The sequence below is a fragment of the Rhinopithecus bieti genome, unplaced genomic scaffold (genome assembly GCF_001698545.2).
Source record: "Rhinopithecus bieti isolate Rb0 unplaced genomic scaffold, ASM169854v2 scaffold_947, whole genome shotgun sequence".
NCBI classification, from domain to species: Eukaryota; Metazoa; Chordata; class Mammalia; order Primates; family Cercopithecidae; genus Rhinopithecus; species Rhinopithecus bieti.
In genome coordinates, this window is record NW_016803664.1 from 741952 (window position 1) to 762903 (window position 20952).

Here is a 20952-nt window from a genome sequence, read left to right on the forward strand (position 1 = left end):
CAGGCAACCTACAGAATGGGAGAAAATTTTTGTAATCTACCCATCTGACAAAGGGCTAATATCCAGAATCTACAAAGAACTCAAACAAATTTATAAGAAAAAAACACCCCCATCAAAAAGTGGGCAAAGGAAATGACAGACATTTCTCAAAAGAAGACATTTATGCAGCCAACAGATACATGAAAAAATGCTCATCATCACTGGTCATCAGAAAAATGCAAATCAAAACCACAATGAGATACCATCTCACGCCAGTTAGAATGGCGATCATTAAAAAGTCAGGAAACAACAGATGCTGGTGAGGATGTGGAGAAATAGGAACACTTTTACACTGTTGGTGGGAGTGTAAATTAGTTCAACCATTGTGGAAGACAGTGTGGCGATTCCTCAAGGATCTAGGACTAGAATTACCATTTGACCCAGCAATCCCATTACTGGGTATATACCCAAAGAATTACAAATCATGCTACTATAAATCATGCACATATATGTTTATTGCAGCACTATTCACAAAAGCAAAGACTTGGAACCAACCCAAATGTCCATCAATGATAAACTGGATTAAGAAAATGTGGCACATATACACCATGGGGCACTATGCAGCCATAAAAAAGGATGAGTTCATGTCCTTTGCAGGGACATGGATGAGACTGGAAACCATCATTCTCAGCAAACTATCACAAGGACAGAAAATCAAACACTGCATGTTCTCACTCATAGGTGGGAACTGAACAATGAGATCACACTTGGACACAGGGCGGGGAACATCACACACCAGGGTCTGTCGGTGAGTGGAGGGCTGTGGGAGGAATAGCATTAGGAGAAATACCTAATATAAATGATGAGTTGATGGGTGCATCAAACCAACATGGCACATGTATACCTATGTATCAAACCTGCACATTGTGCACATGTACCCTAGAACTTGAAGTATAATTTAAAAAAAAAAAGAAAAGAAAAGAAAAAAAAAGAATGTTCTCTGTGGCCAACCATAACCCCTAAAATTTGTATGGAACCACAAAAGACCCCAAATAGCCAAAGCAACCCTGAGCAAAAAGAACAAAGCTAGGGCTGGGCGCGGTGGCTCACGCCTGTAATCCCAGCACTTTGGGAGGCCGAGATGGGTGGATCACCTGAGGTCAGGAGTTGGAGACCAGCCTAGTCAACATGGTGAAACCCCATCTCTACTAAAAATATGATAATTAGCCTGGCGTGATGACATGTGCCTATAATCTCAACTACTTGGGAAGCTGAGGCAGGAGAAACACTTGAACCTGGGAGGCTGAGGTTGCAGTGAGCCAATATCATGCCACTGCACTCTAGCCTGGGCAAAAGAGTGAGACTCTATCTCAATAAATAAATAAATAAGTAAGAACAAAGCCAGAGGTATCACACTACCAGACCTCAAAATACACTACATAGTTGTAGTAACCAAAACAGCATGGTACTGGCACAAAACCAGACACATAGAACAATAGAACAGAAAAGAGAACCTAGAAATTAATCCACGTATCTACAGCCATCTGATTTTGGACAAAGGTGCCAAGAACACTCATTGAGGAAAAGACAAATCTTCGGCCAGGCGCGGTGGCTCAAGCCTGTAATCCCAGCACTTTGGGAGGCCGAGACGGGCGGATCACGAGGTCACAAGATCAAGACCATCCTGGCTAACACGGTGAAACCCCATCTCTACTAAAAAAAATACAAAAAACAAATTAGCCAGGCAAGGTGGTGGGCACCTGTAGTCCCAGCTACTCCGGAGGCTGAGGCAGGAGAATGGCGTAAACCCGGGACGCGGAGCTTGCAGTGAGCTGAGATCCGGCCACTGCACTCCAGCCTGAGCGACAGAGCAAGACTCCGTCTCAAAAAAAAAAAAAAAAAAAAAAAAAAAGACAAATCTTCAACAAACGGTGCTGGGAAAACTGGACATCCATATGCAGAAGAATTTAACTAGGCCCCCACCTCTCACCCTGTACAAAAACAAACTCCAAATGTGCAAAAGACCTAAATGTAAGGCCCAACATGATAAAACTACTAGAATAAAACATAGGGGAAACACTTTAGGACACTGGTCTAGGAGAAGATTTTATTAATAAGACCTCAAAAGCACAGACAACAAAAGCAAAAATAAACAAATGGATTATATCAAACAAAAATGCTTCTGCACAGTAAAGGAAACAATCAACAAAGTGAAAATACAACCTACAGGATGGGAGAAAAATACCTGCAAACTATCATCCAATAAGATTAGCATCCAGAATACAGAAGGAACTCAAACATCTCAACAGCAAAAAATATCCAATTTTTTAAATGGGTAAATGATGTGAACAAATATTTCTCAAAAGAAGACATACAAATGGCAAACAAATATATGAAAAAAGGCCCAATATCACTATCAGGGAAATGCAAATCAAAATCACAATGAAGTATCATCTCACTCCAGTTATAACGGCTATACCAAAACACAAAAAGTAACACATGCTGGCAAGTATGCAGAGAAAAGGGAGCTCTTATACACTGTTGGCGGGAATGTAAACTAGTACAGCCACTATGGAGAAAAGTATGGAGGTTCCTCAAAAAAACTACAAATAGAACTACCATATGATCTAGCAATCCCACTACTGGGAATTTATCCAAAGGAAAGGAAATCAGTATATTGAAGAGACATCTGCACCCCTATGTTTATTGCAGCACTATTCGTAATAGCCAAGATATGGAGTCAAACCTAGGTGTCCAACAATGGATGAATGGATAAAGACAATGTGGTATATATATACAACGGAATACTATCAGCCATAAAAAAGAACAAAATTCTGTCTTTTGCAGCAACACGGATAGAACAGCAGGACATTATGTTATGTGAAATAAGCCAGGAACAGAAAGTTAAACACTGCATGTTCTTACTCATATGTGAAAGCTAAAAAAAGTTGATCTCAAAGAAGTAAAAATTAGAATAGAGAATACTAGAGGATGGGATGGGTAGGGGGAAGGGAAGGAGATATAGCAATTTGTTAAAGGACACAAAATTACCTTGATCTGGTCACTGAATATTAGATGTATTGAAACATCACTATGTACCCCAATAATATATATAATTATTGTCTGTCAATTTAAAAATTTTAAAATTAGTAACAAAAACAAAAAAATCTGACAAAATTAATAAAACCAAAAGTTGGTTCCTTGAACAATCAGGCACAGTATTAAGATGGCAACTCTCCCCAAATGGATCTACACATCATTTCTTTTATTATTATTGTTATTATTATTTTAGAGAAAGATAAGTTCTCACTTGGCACCAGGCTGGTCTAAAATTCCTGGGCTCAAGTGATTCTCCTACTTCTGCCTCCCAAAGTGCTGGGATTACAAGTGTGAGCCACTGCACCCAGCCTTTTTAAAATCTATACATGCAAAGCAATGTCTATCAAAGTCACCTTTTTAATATAAACTGATGAGCTAATCCTAAAATTGAATTGAAAATGCAAAGGACATAGACAGCCCAAAATACCTTTTAAAAAGAACACAGTTGGAGAATTTATATTACCTTATTTCAAAAATATACTCTAAAACTAGAAATCAAGACAATGTAGTATTGACATTAAGAAAATCATACAGATCAGTGGAATCCAGAAATAAACCCTTATATTTTTGGGTCAATTGATTTTCAACAAAAGGACAAGTGGGAAAAGGATAGATTTTCCTAGGATAGCAAGACGAAAAAAAATTAACTTAGACCCTTACCTCACACCATGTACAAACATTACCGCAAAATAGTTCACAGACCTAAGTGCATAAACTGAGAATCTTGAATTAAACATAGGGGAAAATCTTTGTGACCTTGAGTTAATAAGCAAATAGTTGTAAAGACACAACACCAAAAGAATAAACCATTAAAGAAAAAAATTGATATTAGACTTCATTAAAACTAAAAATGTTCATACTTCAAAAGACACACTATTATGAAAATGAAAATATAAGCCACAGAATGGGAGAAAATATTTGTAAATCACATATCTGATAAGGGAATTGTATCTAAACTACATAAAAACTTGCATAAGTTATCATGACATGTTTACATGACAAATAACCCAATGTAAAAATGAATTCTGATACCTGTTACATTACAGATGGACCTTGAAATCATTATGCTAAGTGAGAAAAGCCAGACACAAAAGGACAAATTATTGTCTGATTCCACTTATATGAAGTAGCTAGAATAAGTAAATTCATAAGGACAGAAAATAGAATAGATGTCACCAGGGGCTGAGGGGAAAGTGGGGGGGGGTTACTTTTTAATGGAAACAAAGTCTCAGTTTTGGATGATGGAAACCTTCTGGAAATAGACAGTAATAATGATTGCCCAACATTGTGAATGTACTTAATGTCATTAGATTGTACACTTAAAATGGTTAAAATGGTAGCTTTTTTCCCCAGAATGAAGAAAATCTAATTTTTAAAAAATGGGTAGAAGACTTAGACATTTCACCAACAAAGACATACAAATGATCAATAAGCATACGAAAAGGTGTTCAAGATCATTAGTTACTAGGAAAATACAAATTTAAACCATAATGAGATACCACAACACATCCATTAGAATGACTACAATAAAAAAAGATAATGCCAAGTATTGCTGAGGGCTAGAGAAACTGAACCTTCATACATTGCTTGTGGGATTGTAAAATGTTATAGCCACTTTGGAAAATTATTTGGCTATGTTTTAAAAAGATAAACATAAGCTCACTATAAGACCCAGAAATTCTACTCCTAGTAATTTACCCAAGAGAAGTAAAGACATATTTTTACATCAAAGACCTGTCACAAGTGTTCATAGCAGCTTTACTCATAAAAGCTAAGAACTGGAAACAATCCAAATGTCCATCAGTTCCTGAATAGATAAATACAATGTGGTATATCCAGAAAATAGAATATTACTCAGACATAAAAAGGAATATGATACATGCTAGGATATGTCTGAACCGCAGAAAGATTATGCTAAATAAGAGAGGACAGGCTGTACAGTGGCTCACATCTGTAATCCCAGCACTTTGGGAGGCTGAGGCAGACAGATCGCTTGAGCCTAGAAGTTCAAGCCCTGCCTGGGCAACACAGTGAGACCATGTCTCTACAAAAAATACTACATTGGCTGGGCACGGTGGCTCACGCCTGTAATCCCAACACTCAGGGAGGCCGAGGCAGGCGGATCACAAGGTCAAGAGATTGAGACCATCCTGGCTAATACAGTGAAACTGTCTCTACCAAAAAATACAAAAAATTAGCCGGGCATAGTGGCGGGCGCCTGTAGTCCCAGCTACTCGGGAGGCTGAGGCAGGAGAATGGTGTGAACCTTGGAGGCAGAGCTTGCAGTGAACCAAGACTCCAGCCTGCCTGGGTGACAAAGCAAGACTCTGTCTCAAAAAAAAAAAAAAAAAAAAAAAAAAAAAAAAAAAAAAAAAATCAATTTATTAAGAACTATTAAAAAAAAAAAAAAAAAAAAAAAAAAAAAAAAAAAAAAAAACTACATTATGGATGGACCTTGTAATATTAAAAATACAAATATTAGCTGAGCGTGATGGTGCACACGTAGTCCCAGCTACTTGGGAGGCTGACATAGGAGGATTGGTTGAGTCTGGGAGGTCAAGGCTTCCGTGAGCCACGATTGCATGACTGCATTCAAAACAAAAACAAACAAACAAAACAAACAAATAAAAAAGAAAGAAAGAAAGAAAAGGAAAGAAAGAAGCCAGATGCGAAAGACCTCATATTGTAAGGTTTCCATTTATATGAAATGTCTGGAAAAGACCAATTTCTAGAGACAGAAAGTAGATGAGTGGTTGCCTGGGGCTGGGGTATAAGTAGGACTTGACTGCAAACAGGTTTATGCAAATTTTGGGAAGGTGATGGCAGTGCCCTAAAATTGAATTGTGTTGAGGTTGCACAATTTTATAAATTTACTAAAATCATTTAAGTTTACACTTTTGTGACATTTACATTATATCTCAATAAAGTCATTAAAATAAATAAATAAATACAAATCTGACAATGGAAAAAAAAAGAAATGAGGTTTAATTTTAGGAAGCATAATTCAGATATAATCTCCATCACAGGAAACAAAAGTTTTCCTTAATCTAGCCGTATATCTATTATTCATATATTCAATCATTACATGTGAAAGATATGAACATTGAATAGTGAGGGAAACCCAAGCCCTAAATGATCTGAAGCTTTCTGAACTAAACTGTGTGGTCCCCGTGATTGCTCAATAAATACCAATAAATCTACCAATTCTAAAAATAGACAATATTGGCCTTTTATTGGTCTCATTCCAAAGAAAACTACAGCAATAAAAAGGGGAGTCTGAGGAGCAATTCGAATGCCTAAATTGTTTGAGTTATAAACTGTATTACATATAATCATTATGAACTAGAAACATTTAACCTGAAGCAACAAAGTCTGACCTTAGTAATTGACTTAGTAGCTGTCTTCAAAGATATGAAGGATTATAGAGAGAAACTATTTGACTAGTTCTTCCCTCTCTTCATTAAGAGTCAAACAAAATAAAGTCATTTAACAATCAGCAAGGTAAATTTAGATTAAACATAACACTGACAGTCACTGTTACCAAATACTGGAATAAATTTAATTAGGATATTTCTGCAAGCTGTCTCCTTGGCAATCATTAAGTATAGACAAGACAGACAGCTTTGTTCTAAATGCATTACTGCCTAGGAGGTAGGAATTAGACTTGGGTGACCTCCTGACATGGGGCAATTCTGTGGCAAGGGACATAGGCCACCTGACTTTCACAAACCTTACCTCGATATCCCGATTAAGTTGCTTCACTATGGCAGTTATGTTTCTGATATGCTCCTCCAAGAAAAGCCTGGCCAAGCGGTCACCTCCCCCTTTGTTTTGCATTTTCTGCAAACTGTTGACAATGTCATCTTTAATCCGAAAGGCGTGCTCTACAAGGGCGGCGGTGGTTTTCTCGTGGCAGAGGATCCTGTCTTCCAGTTGCTCCACGAGGCTTACAGATGAGTATGGTGCCATGGTCAGGGACTGGCTGTGTCGGGGCATGGTTCTCACTCGCCTGCAGAAGGGAATCATGAGGGCTGTTCACTGGGAAAAGAGAATTTTTAAAGCCAGATTCAAAACTTCCCAGAGAGGTTTGGAAATACAAATTATCTGTAACCACATGCTAAATAGGGTTTGAGGCAGGATTTCTGCCTAAAAGAGTTTTCTTCATGAGCCGGGAAAGATCTTTAAATAATCATGCCCACAGATTTAAGTGTGCTAGAAGTGGTCTCCATGGCTTCCAAGAGCAAGAGGCTGGCAGAATTTGGTACACCGAGATGTCTCCCCAATATAATCTATGTTATCAAGATCAAGTTCAAACAAAGTCTCCTAACATGCTCTTCTCCTCCTCCTTCCTTTCTGAAACAGTGGTTACAAAGTCAATGCCTACATGGGTCAGGCAGGTGACATAAATGAGTGAAGCATACTACATATGAGGCAATAGGGAGTGTTAGGGACTTTGGAGAACTGGAAAGGGCATTTCCAGCTAAAGGGAGCCACGGTTCTGCTGCACCCACCAGTAACCATCAGGGACTTCAGGTCCCTTTTTCCAGATCATCTGATATTTCAAGAAGAGCTAGCAAATCCAGACTTGATTGTGAAATCACTTGATTTTAAAATGTTAACGATTCATTTTAAAAGTATTTAAGGCCAGCGCGGTGGTTCACACCTGTAATTGCAACACTTTGGGTGGCTGAGGTGGCAGGATTGCTTGAGCCCAGGAGTTCAAGATCAGCCTGGGCAACACAAGGAGACCCTATCTCTACAAAAAATTATTTAAAAATTAGCTGGGCATGGTGGCACATACCTACAGTCCCAGCTACTCAGGAGGCTAGGTGGGAGATCACCTAAGCCCAGGAGGTCAAGGCTGCAGTGAGCTGTGACTGTGCCACTGCACTCTAGCCTGGGCAACAGAGTGAGACCCTATCTCCAAAAAACGTATTCAAGAGCATGCAGGCCAAACAATGTACTTCACGAGCCAATTTTGGCCGATAGGCCCCTAATCTGAAACTTCTGATTTAAAAAGCTTAACAGGGATGTTAGCCTCAAGTCCCCAGAGTTATATTTCACTCTCGACAGGACTACCTACTGCAGGACTACTGTGAAATCTCTACTTCTTGGGGTCACTGAGTGGTCCACAGTATCCTATAAATTGAAAGTTAGAGGACACAACAGTGTTTCTCTTGCCCTTGAACAAAACCCTTCTTGGATAATGTGACAGCCCAAGCTTTCATTTATAACTATCACACCCACTAGCAGCCCCCATGGGATGAGTGGAAAGGAAAAGTATACCTTAGATGCATATTTTCCATAAATTATACCTTTCCTTGGTGACACGAGAAGGAAATACAGTGCTCCGTTGGGCCATTTTCTTTTTAATAATTCACATCTGTTGAAAAAATAAGCACTAAATTATTTAACAGTTTATATCTAGAACTTAACCTCAAAAGCTTATTATTAAGCTGCTAAGTGGATCATAAATTATGTTGAAACACTGATCAGTTATATTATTAAATGCCTTGTATCATATATATGAAATAAACAGCATATGTTTCCAAATAAGAAGAAAAGCAATCAAGCAAAATCAAAGCTCTTCTGAAATTAATACTGCTAAGCCTTGCAAGACAGATCAACAGGGACTGTGCCATGGAGTTTCCTGAAGTTTCCTCACTTCAAATCTGCATCTCAAGCTTGAGAAACCACTTTAACAGAAACTAGAGTGTCTTTAATAGGCTTATTCAATCTTACACTTCTCTGTAGAAATTTGCAGGAAACTACCTCAGTAAATTTGATCTCAGAAAATTTTTACTACTAGTTCCATCGTAAATGAAAAGCACTTATTTCTAAATTAATCTCAAATAAAATAGCACATGATCAATGTGATCTGATTTGTGGGAAGATATCTATTCACCAAGGGAATGAGAATGATATTCTTCATTAGAACTTGAAAACTTTATAATAAGATACAATCATTCCTATTTCATCTTGTGTATAAGGAACATTTGGCCATCGCAACTCATTAGAAATATGAAAAACACTAGAGGATGTTTAAAATACTTTTTTAGGTTCCTCAATACTGCTATCAATTGCCTTAAAACAATGAATGCCTACTAACCATGATCTGATTCCATAATTAATCCTCATTTAGATGCTGGATTCAGAAAGCATTTCTGATTGAAATCACTGTTTTGGCATCATCTCTCTAGTGTTTTATTTTTGGAGTTTCAAAATGTGAACATTTCACTTTCTTAGACAAAGAACTTGAAACAAATTACATTTAAGGAAAAGAAAGTCATTCATGCCAAACAAGCTATGGTGCCCAAAGAGTTCTTCAGTGTCAGAGAGAAGAATTTCTGCCATATAGACTACAGTAGCCCTCCCTTATCTGCAGGTGATACATTCCAAGACCCCCAGAGGATACCTGAAACCGAAGCCTATATATACTACTTTTTCCGACACATACATACCCATGATTAAGTTTAATGCATAAATTAGGCACAGTACTCTTGCACTTTGGGGCCATTATGAAGTAAAATAAGGGTTACTTGGTCACAAGCACTGCAATACCCCAACCGTCAATAACAGAGATGGCTATTAAGTGACTCACAGGGCCGGGTATACATGGTGTGGACACGCTGGACAAGAGGATGATTCCCGTTCTGGGCAGGAGGGAGCAGGATCACACAAGATTTCATCACACTATTCAGAACAGCACACAATTTAAAACTTATGAATTGTTTACTTCTAGAATGTTTTATTTAATATTTTTGACCATTGGTTAACCTTGGATAAGGTGGAAAGTGAAACCACTGATAAGGGGGGGCTACCATAAATAAAATTAGGCCAGTGTGGGAAATGCTGTTATTTAGAATCACAGAATCTTTACAGTTTTAAAGTTGTAAGACATCTCTGTCGAGATATTAATCTACGGAGTAGCCTAACTTAAGAAACATGTATTTGGCATCTATTAGGTAATTAAGTAACCTAACTAGGAAAAACAAAAATCCCTTCCCTCAGGAGAAGTCATCTAAACCAACCAGAAAACAATGGGTCGTGGATCATGCCTGTAATCCCAGCACTTTGGGAGACCGAAGTGGGAGGATTGCTTGAGCCCGGGATTTCGAGCCCAGGAGTTCGAGGCCAGCTGGGAACATGGCGAAACCCCATCTCTACAAAAAATACAAAAATTAGCGAGGCATACTGATGCACACCTGTAGTCCCAGCTACTCTGGAGGCTACTCAGGAGGATCACCTGAGCCCAGAGAGGTTGAGGCTACAGTGAGCCATGATAGCCCCACTGCACTCCAGCCTGGGCAACAGAGGAGACTCTGTCTCAAATACAAACAAACAAAAACAATGGGTTAAATGGCTAACTCTATGAACAAAAACACATGGGGAGGGAAAACAGGAGAGGGGTCGATTTTTCCTGGGTAGCAGCTAGGTCAGGAAGAACTGATGAGAATGAGTAGGCTTTCCCAAAATAGGGGATGGAGAGATTGTTCCACACCTTCTTTCCAACACTCCAACCTCTGCTTCCTTTCTTCTCAACATGCTCTGGCCTGCCTAACCTGTTCTTCCAGCCTCATATTTGGCCACTCCTTACCACAATCACCTGCTCCAGTCACCCGGAACCCTCCCCCTGCCACCCCATCCACCACCGTCCTTGGATGTCCTGCACTCTCCTGCCATCATGCCTCTGCATGCGCTCTATGGGAAATGCCCTTCCCACCCCTGCCAGCCTAGAAAACTCATGCACTCTTTAAGGCCTCACTAGCCCCTCCAGTCTATAAAATGGTTCTCTCTTTTGCATTTCTCCAGCTCTTTAACTGTCTATATACTATTTATTATGCTCTATCCTTTTTAGTTGTTTAATAGTCAAGCTCCCCTACTAAACCACACGCTCCTTATGGGCATGTTTCAAATCTTAATAGACACAGGGCTGACCTAGAAGTATCCATATGTGTTTGTTAATGACTGAGTGAATGACCAGCACTTCCAGATCAGAAACTGCAGCAATAAAGATACAAGACAATACAGTTTAGTTAAAAAGTATAATTATTTACCAAGACTGAATTCCAAATATTAGACACTCAATAAGTATCTGAAAGAATGGAGACTTTGGCATTCCCTTCTCTGAAGGTCATTTCATCTACTTGAACAGAGCCACAAAAGTCAAGCCACACCACTGATTATCAGAGATGGCTTTTCAGAAGCAAACCCTCCTAAGCGCTATGCAGCTCTATGACAAGAAATTTCATAAGGTATGAGCTCACAAGACACATTATTCAGAATGGGTGCCCTTTATGAATCTGGTGAGGATCTGCATATCTGGCAGGTCGCTTGGTTTGTTAGCATCACGAATCTTTGCCAGAATGTGGGATCTATATTGCAGATGAATAAAGATTGATAATGAATAAGTCACAGGATTAAATAACCTCCCAAGCATCATTTGCAGATCTTCCTGTTGTTAATTCTGGCTTACCTGCCTGAGGTTATTATCTCCTGTACATTTGTAAATCTGACCACTGATACCACAGGTCTGTCTACAACCTTATCACACAGGTCTGGGTTTCATGCTGTTTTGATTGTGCTGTGATTCCACTATATTAAACAATATATTAAACAATCTCCACTTTATACGGTTTTAAAATTGGGAGAAGTTGGGGGAAGGGACAGGTAGGTAAAGCAAGAAGAAAAGAATGGGAAAAAATAAGAAAAAATAAAATCCGGGGCCAGGCACTGTGGCCTGTAATCCCAGCACTTTGGGAGGTTGAGGTGGGTGGATCGCTTGAGCTCAGGAGTTTGAGACCAGCCTGGGCAACATGGTGAAATGCCGTCTCTACAAAAAAAAAAAAAGTTAGCCAGGTGTGGTGGCACACACCCGTAGTCCCAGCTACCTGGGAGGCTAGGGTGAGCCCAGGAGTTTGGGACCAGCCTGGGTAACATGGCAAAATCCCATCTCTATAAAAAATCCAAAAAAAAAAAAAAATTAGCCAGGTATGGTGGCACACACCTGTAGTCCCACCTGGGAGGCTAAGGTGGGAGGATTTCTTGAGCGTAGGAGTTTGAGACCAGCCTGGGCAACATAGCAAAACCCTGTCTCTATAAAAAATACAAAAAAAAAAAAAAAAATTAGCTGGGCGTGGTGGTGTGCACCTGTAGTCCCAGCTACCTGAGAGGCTAACGTGGGAAAATCACCTGAGCCTGGGAGGTCAAGGCTGCAGTGAGCCACGAATGCACCACTGCACTCTAGCCTGGGTGACACAGTAAGACCTTGTCTCAAAAAAAGAAAAAAGAAAAACAATCCAAATGTCCCAAATATGCAATATATAAATAGAATTCAGGAGTTCCCAGAAGACTAAAGTGAACTGCTATTATCTAAATCAAAATCATTATTTGTGATTATGAGGATTCTATAAAGGGAGAAACAAAAAAGGAAGTAGATATACATAGAGATGAGTATTTTAATATTTTAATGAAAAAGAAGACATTAATGCCAATTATTATAGTTTTATAAGTAACGTGACACTGAGTAGAAAACCTGCCGTACCATTTTAATGTAAAATGGTAAATGAATTTAACAAATTAAAATAACAATTTTACTAAAGCGTTGAATATCAATCATGTAAAAAGTTAATTTTTCATTTCACTATTAAAATATAGGATTGATACATTATGCCCAACCATCGGAATAGAAAATAGGCAAAGCATTTATGAATAAAGCGGTTGTAATATGGTGAAAGAAAACCCTATTTCCTTGTAGCTAAAAACAGAGTGAAAGGATAGAGGGCGGGAACAGTGGAAGGTTTGTCTGGAAAGACAGCTGGGAGTTGTTCTCTAACTCACCTCCAACAGCACCCTCAGGCCTTCGGACTTGAACGGCAGGCCCTGAGGAGTGATAGAAAATTGTGGGATGGTGGAAGGCAAGGGCCTCCCAGGCAGGCAGGAGTCGGAGGAGATGGGGAGGCACAGCGATGCATGCAGGCCCAAGGCCCTGGTGACTAGACTGCGAATTCAGGCAGCCCAGAGATGGGATCTGGCTGGAGTAGCAGGAGAGGCGTGGAGATTCACCTAGGGCTTCTCATTCCTCTCTCTCCTCTTGCCTCCCTCCCTATCCTCTTCCAGCTCTTCTCCCTTACCTTCTCCCTGCCTCCTCTCTCACAATTTTTTTTTTTTTTTTTGCTTTCCCTGCCATTGATTCCTCTTCATTTTCCTTTGCCCTTTCTCTTCACTTCCCATTTTTCCTGCCTGTTTTCCTTCTTCTACTGTCTCTCTCATCCCTCTTTCTCTCACTCTCCCTTTACACAACTACAGTCCAACATATTTTTCTCTCATAGAAAACATGCTGGTAGGATCAGAAAGGCTCTTGCTTGAATCCTGGCTTCCCCACTATCTGTACGATCTCAGCGGGCCCACCTGAGCTGGTTGGGTTGGGGGTCACATAACTAACAGCTGCTCACACATAATGTAAGGAGTAACTGCTTACTCGTGAAGGTCAGGTACTCACGAAGCACATTTATGTGCATTAGTTTAATTTATCATCACAATTGTTTGTAAAGGATTACTCTTCTTATCAACATTGAACCAGAGGAAAGAGACTATGAAATGTTCAGCAACTGGCCCAACATCACGTGGCTACGGAGAAGTAGAGCAGAGATTTGAACCTAGGACCTCAGCCTCTGCATCACCAGGCATTAGCCACAGGAGGCTATGGAATATCCAAAACAGTGTCTGGCCTTAGGGCACTGGATAAGCTTCCAGTAAGGGCTGGTTCCTTTCCCTTTCCTGGCTAATGTCCCTTTATGCACATCTGATAGAATACCTATCTGATTTTCAAAATAAAACTTTCAGCCAGGAGCGGTGGCTCATGTCTATGATCCCAGCACGTTGGGAGGCCAAGGGAATAGGATTACTTGAGGCCAGGAGTTCAAGACTAGCCTGGCCAACATAGCAAAACCCTATCTCTATAAAAAATGCAAAAATTAGGCAGGTATGTTGGTGTATGCCTGCAGTCCCAGCTACTTAGGAGGCTAAGGTAGGAGGACCACCTGAGCCTGGTAAGTTGGAAGCTGCAGTGACCTGAGATCATGCCACTGCACTCCAGCTCGGGTGACACAGTGAGATCCGGTTTCAAAATAAATAAATATATAATATAATACTTCATAGACTATGTGTATGCTGCATTTACGAATTGACACTACATCATAAGCATGATTCCATGTCAATATATAAAGATATACATAACCATTAAAATTTTTTTTGTGAGACAGGGTCTCATTCTGTCACCCAGGCTACAGTACACTGGCTTGGTCATAGCCCACTGCAGCCTCCAACTCCTAGGCTCAAGCAACCCTCCTGCCTCAGCCTCCAGAGTAACTGGGACCACGGGCCCGTAACACCATATCTGGCTAATTTTTCAATTTTTTTACAGAGATGAGGCTTACTATATTGCCCAGGCTGGCCTCAAACTCCCAGCCTCAAGTAATCCTCCCACCTTGGCCTCCCAAAGTGCTGGAATTATAGGTGTGAGCCACTACGCTCAGCCTACATCACCGTCTTTAATGTCTGCATGACAGTCCACTGAATGGATCTACCATAATTGTTAGCCAGCCTCTTAATGACGGACATTTTCACTGAAATAGCATTTATTATCATGGATTAGTTCAGCTTTTTGGTATCTTGTTTTCCTTTCCTTTGCTCTACAAAATGATGCAAGTAGTGTAGAAAGTCAATGGGGAAGACTGCAAAATCCAAGTTAAGATGGGACTCTGACAATGAAATCTGAAGAATCAGAAAGAGATGGGAACAGCTGATTTAGAAAAACGATCCAAGACACTGCTGACACTCACTACTGAAATCAGCAAGCACTCATCATACTAGTTCAATATCCATCCTTGGCTTTATGTTGCATGCTCCACGAGAAGCTGTATTGTCCACAGCTATATCCCAAGCACCTGGCACATCAGAGCTGATCAGTAAATGTTTGCTGGGTGTGTGAATGTCCAGGAGAGATAACTGAATTGAATTAATTTCATGCTGTTGAATATAATCAATTGAATTATATTCTGGCTCAAGAATGAATGTGCAACCAGAAAGGAGGATGGTATACACAGCATGTCTACTAAAAGAGTTTGAAGAGACAAAACATATTGGTGACCAGACATGGTGGTTTATGCCCGTAATCCCAGCACTTTGGGAGGCCTAGGTGGATGGATCATTTGAGGTCAGGAGTTCAAGACCAGCCTGGCCAACAGGATGAAACCGCATTTCTACTGAAAATACAAAAATTAGCAGAGCGTGATGGTCCACACCTGTTATCCCAGCTACTCAGGAGGCTCAGGCAGAAGAATCACTTGAATCCAGGAGACAGAGGTTGTAGTAAGCCCAGATCACACCATTGCCTTCTAGCCTGGTCTGGATAGAGTGAGACTCTATCTCAAAAAAAAAAAAAAAATTATTGGTGTTTCCAAGGACCTAAGAATCCAGGGCAGCAGGAAAAGTTCTATAATAGAGGGGGATGCATTAGGCTCTCGTGGTCCAATGACATTAGCGTAAAGATAATCCTATTCACTCCTTGCCCTGAGTCCATACTCATCACATCTTTTAGCTTCCCATAAAGCTGTGCATAAAAGGAGAGTACACAGGAATTGGCAAACACAAGCCTAAGTCTATCTGTCAGCTACTTTTCTCGATGTGAATTAATATGTCGGAATTTCACTTCCAACGGGAACCAGGCTGGGTAAGTCAGCCTCCGGATAGTCTCTGATCACCCTAACAATGCTGATCTAAACCCATGACACTGGAACCCATGATGCTGAAACATGATGATCAAAAATGGTCCCTGCTGTGGTGGACAGACTCATAAGGTGCCCCCCCCAACCCCGCCTGACACCATCCTTGTCTTTTGGTGTTAACACCTTGCATGGTCCTCTCCCTTTGAGTGTGGGTGGGACCTGTGACTTGCTTCTAACCAAGAGAATACAGCATCCAGAGACCAGCCAACTGACAGTCACCTGTACTCAGTGGGCAGCTGGAGTCAGCTGAGGTTCTAATACCAAATTACACAGGGTGTAATTCTGTTCACTGGAAATAGAATATTCATTTTATAATCTAAGTTTTAAGTCTAAATAGATTTCCAAATGGCTGTCTTGCTTGGCAAATCTTAAAAGAATATTGAAGGACAAGCACTTGAACAAGTTTTGTTGTTGTTGTTGTTGTTTTTAATATATGTAACTTTGGTTCTGTTCTGGCCAATGGAAGCAAATTATAAAATAAATCTAATTTGCCATAAGAGATAAAATCCCCCAGACATACCATTTCATCACATCAGCCTGCCAAAAACTCAAGTCTGATAAGATCAAGTATTGACAAGAATATATACGGAACAGGAACACCAGATGGGAGTGTGAATGGATACCACCACTTTAGAAAGCAGTGTTCAATATCTAGTAAAGCTGAAGATGAACAAACCTAATGACCTAATAATTCTACTACTAATGAATCCTCAAAAAACTTTCCAAATGTGCTCTTAAGGAGACATTTGCAAGAATACTCAAGGTAGCATTGTTTCTAACAGCAAAAAAATGAGGAGGTGGGAATGAACTCCCATCATTAGGCAAATGGAGGAATAAACTGTGACATATTCATGCAATGAAAGAACAAATAGGATTGAAAATAAATGAATTAGCAGCTAGGTGCAGTGGCTCAGGCCTGTAATCCCAGCCCTTTGCGAGGCCGAGGTGGCAGATGGCTTGAGCCCAGGAGTGGGCCTGGGCAACATGGCAACCCCATCTCCATTAAAAAAAAAAAAAATTAGCTGGGTGTGGTGGCACACACCTATTGTCCCAGCTACTAAGGGGCTAAAGTGGGAGGATCACCTGAGCCTGGAGAGGTCAAGGCTGCAGTGAGCAGTGATCTCGCCACTGCATTCCAGCCTGAGCAACAGAGTGAGATTTTGTCTCAAAAAAATAAATAAATAAAAGGAAAGAAAGAGAAAACGATGAATTATAATTACAAGCCCCAATGTGAATGAATCTCACAAATATATTAAGTGAAAAAAGTAAGCTGAAGAAGGATATGAACACTATACAATGTCATTTTATAAAGGTTTAAAACATGCCAAGTAATATGCCAAATCTGTAACATCTAAAGATGAACGTGGAAATGACAAATACCAAGTCAGGGTCATATTTCTTTCTAAGTGAAAAATAGACAGGAATAGATAGAACACTGGGAGCTTTGACTAAATGTATCTTTTACTTCTTACACTTAATTTTCACTGTGTCAATTTAAAAGAAAGAAATTACTTCTTCCTGCCCCCACTTAAAAAAATATGTAAACCAAGAGTTCAAAGGGGAGTCAAATTGTTAGACACTCCAGGGGATGTACAGAACTCACTCTTGCCCTATACATTCTAGGACCATGAAATTGGAATTCCATGGCAAAGTAACTAATCCCCATGAAATCTCTACCCTTAAAGCATTTTATCCATACTTAATACTATGTGATCTTGACTAGATGATAATATTTCTATAAATGGCTATTGGTTAAATGTCCAACAATAGAAGAGCAGTTAGAACACAGCACATCCACTCAAAAGAATATCAATAGCTGGCCAGGCATATGGATTACATGCCTGTAATCCCAACATTTTGAGAGGCTGAAATAGGATGATCGCTTCAGGCCAGGAGTTCAAGACCAGCCTGTGCAACATAGCAATGCCTCGTCTCTACAAGAAAATACCAATAAAAAATAAATTAGCCAGGCATGGTGGTGAACACCTGTAGTCCAAGATACTCAGGAGCCTAGGCAAGAGGATTGCTTGAGCCCAGGAGTTCAAGGCTGCATGACACTGCACTCCAGCTTGGGTAACAGAGCTAGCTAGATATTGTCTCTAAAAAAACTAAAAAACAAAAAAATGCTAAGAATATATTTATGTATTTATGTCCTTGCTATAATGCTAAGGTAAAAAAGAAAAAACAAAACCCACCAAGGTGGATTTATAGTACACTCTATCTATCCATCTATCTATCTATCTATCTATCTATCTATCTATCTATCTATCTTACTAAACATCCTACAATGTACAATAGTACACATTATTTAGAATTATAACCAGGGCCTGGGAACCAGAGCTTTGCTCCAAGGCACCACAATTTAGATGGTGCAAACATTTTGACTCATGAGTTTAAAGGACGCTGCAATTTTTTTTTTCCTCGCTCTGTGGCCCAGGCTGGAGTACAGCGGCGCAATCTCCGCCCACTGCAACATCCACCTCCTGGGTTCAGGTGATTCTTGTGCCTCAGCCTCCCGAGTACCTGGGATTACAGGTGCCCGCCACCACACCCAGCTAATTTTTGTATTTTTAGTAGAGACAGGATTTCACCATGTAGTCCATGCTGGTCTCAAACGCCTGACCTCACGTGATCCACCCATCTAGGACTCCCAAAGCGCTGGGATTACAGGCCTGAGCCACCACACCCAGCCAACCCTGCAAATGTTGAAGTTATCCACCATCACTACCACTGGCACCATTACCATATCCTGCTCCTCTTGCTCCTCCCCCTTCACTCTCTCCCCACAGTGAGAAGACTGCTTGACCATGGGCCAGCAAAGATGGATGAGGCAGGAGACTCAAAGTCAAGGACAAGGTAACCACTGCCTTGCTGAGTGCCCAGGCTGCCAATTATCTGCCTTCCTTCTCTCCTGTATCTGAGGCCTCCTCCCTCCTAGATGCCTCCATGGTCTTGAGGCTACCTTTAACACTGTTTCCCCCTCCCCTCCCTTTACTCATCCTCCTACCAACTTTCCCCATGCCAAATTGCTGGAATGATCTCTGTGGTGTGGATAGTTGGTATCTAGCTAAATCATGTGCTTTGGTAAAAGGAGGAAGAGGGCTGTGCAACTGAGGTCAGGATGCCTCATTTCCCAAGCCAATGTATCTAGATTGACAAGGCCAAAGGAAGGACCAATGCTAGTAGCAGGAGCTTTCCACAAATTAACCACACTGTCCCAATTGGGGAAGTGCCTCCAAATTACGTGCAAAGGAAATGAAAACAGTGCAAATAAGCACACTCTGTCTCCTTCATAGGCAGCTCACCTCTCCCGACTCCTGATCAGAATGTTTTAGAATAGCTGAGCTGTCCTTGGAAGAAATATACTGGGCTAGCATATTGACGAATGCACCTGGCATTATGGCTGTGAGGCCGATCTAGGGAAACTTGGGTACGTCATCAAGGACTTACATGGTCTCTAAGACACTGGGCATCCTCACACGAAAACATCTGCCCTTAGGCCAACAGCAGATGTAGCTTACCTGACACATCTTGACATTTTTGCAACTGTACATCACCTCAGCAATCCAGAAATCCTACAACCATCTTGGAGAGGGTGAGGCAAGGATTCTAGCACTAGAAGTATTAGTATAGTCACATCTTTTAAAACAGTGGAAAGAAATAAATCGAAATGTAAATAGCGGCACTGGGTACATTTTTATTCTGCTTTTCCTAATTTTCAAAATACTTCAACAAGTGTGCTATTTTCACAATGACACAAATGTAAATAAAACCTTCTTGAAGAAAAGAATAAACCAGTGAATGACAATAACAATAAAAAGCATAAATCGTTCATTTACAGTGATCAAAACCAAGAAACAAGCCTGATTCTGGGCTGCAAAGACTATGGTTTAGTTAAAGTAAGTTTGCTATCAATTTTTACTTTCGTTTCCTTGTGGGCACAGAACAAGGCTTGAGGCTGGTGCTCTCATCAAAGCTGGGACTGAAGCCTGGATCACCTGTGCATCAGGGAATCAGCATGTTGTACAGGTCCAGTGGTTCTGGAGTGATGCCAGCACAGTATTCCAAAAACTTGAGGTTCCAGGAAAAGTGCAAGTCCCTCCACGGGGTCCCAGAGGAGATACTTTCAATGCCCTTTGTGAAAATGACCTTCAGTCCACTTAGCAAGACTTGCACTCTTTCCCTTCCATTCTATCACATTCATAAAGGGAATTCTGTTGGAGGTAGGAGGGTGAGGGGTGATGTGTTTCTGACCCACAAAGGTGAACTTTAGAATGCTTAAACCATTGACAGTGCTCTTCCAGCCAGTGCAGAGATTTCTGCATAATTGAAGGGAGGTGGTCAATCTGCAATACACACATGGCCTCTGTCAGGTCCAGACAGATTTATAGACAGACCCCTAGAATCCAATGACTGGTCACTGATGTTGCTTCAATCCCATCTCCACAGCTTAGAATGATGTTAACATTTTTAGGAGAACCCTTGCAAAACACATTGGTTTTGTTCTCCTCTGTTAATAACAGCTATTTTGAAATGCTATTTAAATCTTCTATTGTTATTTGAACTTTTCATGGATTATGTCTCCCCAGCTGAGCTGCTGTAGGGCAGCGGGAACCACATCCCACAAGAACCTGTAATCTCCACAAAGCCTAGCACAGCGCCTCTTCACGGGACACTCATACATATTCGTTCATTCGCCTTTTTTGTTTTTCTAATTTGGGAAGACCCACTGTTTTCATTATTGAGTTGCTCTACCCAAATGACATATCGATTGCTGACTGAAGGTCCCCTTCCAGCTGTGAGCTCGGCGGGAGGCTGGAGGTCACCCCGCAGTGTGCCCGGACACTCACACCAAAAAAGAAGTCATTACTTTTAGGTTGTTTTATTATAATCAACAGCAATATTTGGCAACTTTTCTTTCTAGCATTAGAAAAGACACATAACCAAATGTTAAAAAAGAAATCTGCCAAGTGCAACAGCTAGAAGAGAAAAAATATTATTAAAAGCCCATGTAAACTCTCTACCTACTAAACTAGGCGGGGAAGGCACGATTCTGTGTACTCCTTTTTTTTTTTTTTTTTTTTTT

General features: G+C 40.5%; 1 protein-coding gene across 7 annotated transcripts in view; it reads right to left on the bottom strand.

Moving 5' to 3' along the window:
• The window catches only part of FAM81A (family with sequence similarity 81 member A), a 166848-nt gene that overhangs the window by 63617 nt on the left and 82279 nt on the right, over nucleotides 1-20952 (bottom strand). For 4 of the 7 annotated variants that reach the window (XM_017896078.1, XM_017896061.1, XM_017896070.1 and 1 more), the window contains 2 exons: nucleotides 8394-8461; nucleotides 6814-7087 (listed from right to left, as the gene is read on the bottom strand). In XM_017896078.1, coding sequence (XP_017751567.1) covers nucleotides 6814-7087; nucleotides 8394-8440 — 321 coding nt within the window. In that variant the 5' untranslated portion in view covers nucleotides 8441-8461. Of the gene's footprint in view, nucleotides 1-6813; nucleotides 7117-8364; nucleotides 8462-20952 lie in introns of those variants that run through there. The other 3 variants (XM_017896098.1, XM_017896107.1, XM_017896117.1) reach the window with 2 other exon arrangements.